The sequence below is a fragment of the Rasamsonia emersonii genome (genome assembly GCF_000968595.1).
Source record: "Rasamsonia emersonii CBS 393.64 chromosome Unknown ctg1118621760034, whole genome shotgun sequence".
Taxonomy (NCBI): Eukaryota; Fungi; Ascomycota; class Eurotiomycetes; order Eurotiales; family Trichocomaceae; genus Rasamsonia; species Rasamsonia emersonii.
In genome coordinates, this window is record NW_013563253.1 from 44,248 (window position 1) to 47,713 (window position 3,466).

The 3,466-nt window shown below is 50.4% G+C and overlaps 1 protein-coding gene across 1 annotated transcript; it reads right to left on the reverse strand.

The window, feature by feature from the left end:
- Positions 1–273: 273 nt before the first annotated feature.
- T310_2645 (uncharacterized protein) lies at positions 274–2,518 on the reverse strand (the record flags this gene model as incomplete). The annotated part of the gene is made up of 3 exons (XM_013474493.1): positions 274–726; positions 841–2,020; positions 2,079–2,518. 3 exons carry the CDS (start codon positions 2,516–2,518, stop codon positions 274–276), a joined length of 2,073 nt encoding a protein of 690 aa, XP_013329947.1.
- Between the last annotated feature and the right edge of the window lie 948 nt (positions 2,519–3,466).

Genomic DNA, 3,466 nt, shown 5'->3' on the forward strand with positions numbered 1-3,466 from the left:
AGGTATAGGTAACTAGATATCAACATATAATCCCTTTCCTTCTTGTCTTCTGTCGCAGTGCTTCCCTCTCTTTGTGGGTATTTGTTCATAATAGTTCAAAAGAAAAGAAAAAGAGAATCAAAAAAAAAATATGAGAGAGAGAGAGAGAGAGAGAGAAAGACATGAAATGAAATGAAGAAATTCCACGCCTAGATAGCAACTCGAACTGTCCGGGATATCACAGCAGTAAAATAATACAACAGAAAATTCCAAATTACATTATATAGCCATCACTCAGCTGTACGACCAAGTCCTTGAAGAACGCCGACTACCCTGTCGTCCGCTCTTGTCCAGCTGGTTGAGCTTCAACTGCAAGCTCCGAGGAATGGATTTCCGGTCAATGCTGGCCCCGTGCTTATGCAGCAAGCAGATCATCTCCACATTCGGATATTTTCTCCTAGCCGCAACCATGGCCGCGGTCTCGGAATGGGCGTTCTGCGCTTCGATATCCACCCGCCCGCTGGCCAGCAGAATCGCTGCCGCGCTGGTGTTGTTGTACTCGACGCAGTAGTGCAGCGGTTGTCGACCGTCCTTGTCTGGCGCGTTCACGTCGACGTCTTTCTCCAGAATGGCTTTGACCATCTTGTCGATGCTCTTGCCACCCAGTCCAATCAAGGCGTGGTGAAGGACCGTCAGACCGTTGTGGTCTTTGGCATGAATGTTGGTCCTTGGGCAATCGAGAAGAAGCTAAAGCATCTCGAGATTCCTATTCTTAGCTGCAATCAGCAACGGCGTTAGCCCCGAGGAATTGGTCTGCTCCGTGTCCACGCCCATCTCGAGTAACAGCCGTGTCAAGGTTACACTCCCGTTCTCAACCTCGGTGAGTAGGTTGCTGGCATATTTGCTGATATCTGTATCTGCAGTAAGCGAGAGAATCGAGCCCGCACGACCCCTTTCTGGTTCAGAAAATCCATTGCTGATGGGTGTGATTTGCGAAGACGGCCGGCGTTGGGATAAGATACTCCCGACAGGAGGCTCTGGAAAATGTGTGGGAACAGTTGGCTCGACAATCTGTGATTCTGGCGTTAACTTGCGACGCAACCCAGGATGTCGTTCACAGAGCGCCTCCGCGGTCACTTGATCTCCCTCGAGCTCACAGACTTCCAGATAGGTTGACGCGCACTGGGTCAAGAGTCGTTGTAAAGACGTGGACAACGAGTCCTCCATATGTAAGTGAGACGCAAAGTTATATGCCGTCTTAACCATAGAACTCAGTTCTCCTAGCCCGATGTCTCCTGTTGTGCGGTACCTGTAGAGTTGTAGACCCGCCATGGCATGGTATAGTCTTCCAAGCTGTTCAAAGGCAATGTGACAGTGATCAGGATGCGCAACTTGGCCATCATATTCTCCCATTGATATGAGGTTGGATAGCAGTTTCTCCGCATTTTGATACTGTCCCTGCCTTTGGAAGACCTCTGCCAGTTTGATCTGAATATCCAACCACTGCTCAAAGACCTGTCCGTATTCTTCATAGCGGCTATTACCCTGTTCGATGGCTTTCCGCAAGTACTCTTCACATTTGGCATATGATCCGCATTTGAAATGTTCCTCAGCTTGTAGCATGTACTTGTCGAGCAGCAAAGTGCGGAATTCCAGTGTAGGGATCGTCGGTGGCCTGGTCCCTGCCGTCCTCGAGAAAGGCAGAGCCACCCCGCCGTCCGATTGCTCGCCATTAGTCTCTGTTCCATGGCTTCGTCGCTGTTCTGGCTCACTGCAGTTTGCTCGAGACCTCTTCTCGACCAATGAGTTGGCGGTCTTAATCGTTGCAGCCATCGTCTTCAGATCCGGGGACTGAAGGTCATGGTTATGTCTGTCGTTGTCGATCGAGAGAGGGGACATTTCATGGGATTCTCGAGCTGCAACTCTATTTGGACGCCGCTGTGACAGCTCGTCTAACAGCTGTTGATGGCATCTGACCTGTTCTACAATTTCCGCGAGTTGACTATCGACTTGTTTGTCCTGCGCAAGGCGGGTATCGAACCTGGAAAGCACTGGTTAGATCGTTGCAAGCGATCATGGGCGTGTGTGAAGGTACTTACAGATGGAAACACGCTATCAGCAATTGGAGGTTTCCAATATTTGCCGCGATCCTGGACTCGATTCTCTGTATTTCGTGGCCCTTAAGTTGGAGTTTAATCTGGGTCCTGGTCTTTGCGAACGGACCGTACTTAGTGGTCGTCACGAGCGCTTTGAGGGTTAAGATGGATTTGTTGCAGTCGTTCAAGACATCTCTCGCCACTTCCAGAACTTGCTGCTCGTCCTGATTTGTGCCATGGACACCAATCTGCATCTTCCTTGTGTCCAGAGTGGTTGACAGTGTTTGCAAAGTAGTTCGGAGGAAGTCCACTTTCTCTAGAAATGCGCGCTGCGTGTCGTGCACATGTCGAACTTCGTCCAAAAACTGAGCGACCTTTTCGAGGAGTTTTGCTGAAAACACCACGAGCTGGACAACGGATGCTGCTGCTCCTACGGCGTCCATCATGGTCCATCATGTTGCCATCGACTGGAGAATGCGGGGAAATGGCTAGTTAAGTGGGGAGATTGCAGAGTCGAGATCCAGCAGAGGCAGAGAGAGAAATCGGGGAGTGTGGCTGATGCCCATGCAGGACTGTCCGGCTATCGTCGTCTTGTCTGCCTTCGACCTGCCTGTTAGTTGCGGAAACGACGAGCCGCACACGGGCAAAGTCACAGTCACGGGGCCCAGTCTCGTCCAGGCTTCGCGACGCCCCGGCAAAATCCCCAGTCCTGGACCGGTGATGGGGCATTCATCTCTCGCAAATCAAGTCGGGCAACCTGATGGATCGTGCGCAGGTACGTTTCGAATCAAACGTGTCTGCCTGGTACGGAGTAGGATACCCGGGCTTTGAGCTGGCAGACGACACGTCAGTCAATATCGAGGAGACCGGCTCCAAAACGCCTCAAAAGGGAAAGCTTCATCCATTCTGACTCAGGGAGCATCCTCTTAACCCTGTTTGACCCTGGTTGGCGCGTCATTGCCGTCGTTTGCTTCAGCTGACAACCACTGCCAAGACCTGACACAGCCTCACTACAGCAGGCACACTAGAAATGCAAATCTTCCCATTATGATATAGAGTCGACGTCTTCTGGGCCTCCTTCCAATTTCTCGATGGTATCGATACTGTTTGATACTCAGATGGCGAATCTATTTCACGCAGAGAGAGCAGAGGGTGTAACCTTGCCTGTACGGCACATGACAGTGTGTCTTGGAAGGAGGAAACGAATATAGTTGATATCGACGAGGATATTGATATCAATAGACGTATGGATAAGGATTATGATACCTGTCAAGCATGCAATCAATGTCTTGCGTTGTACAGTAGGTAGTACAGAGTTGAACTAACTGCAAATGCTGTCCCTCGCAGGTGACGCTCCTGAATAAGCAATATGTCATTTGTTGGACTCCATC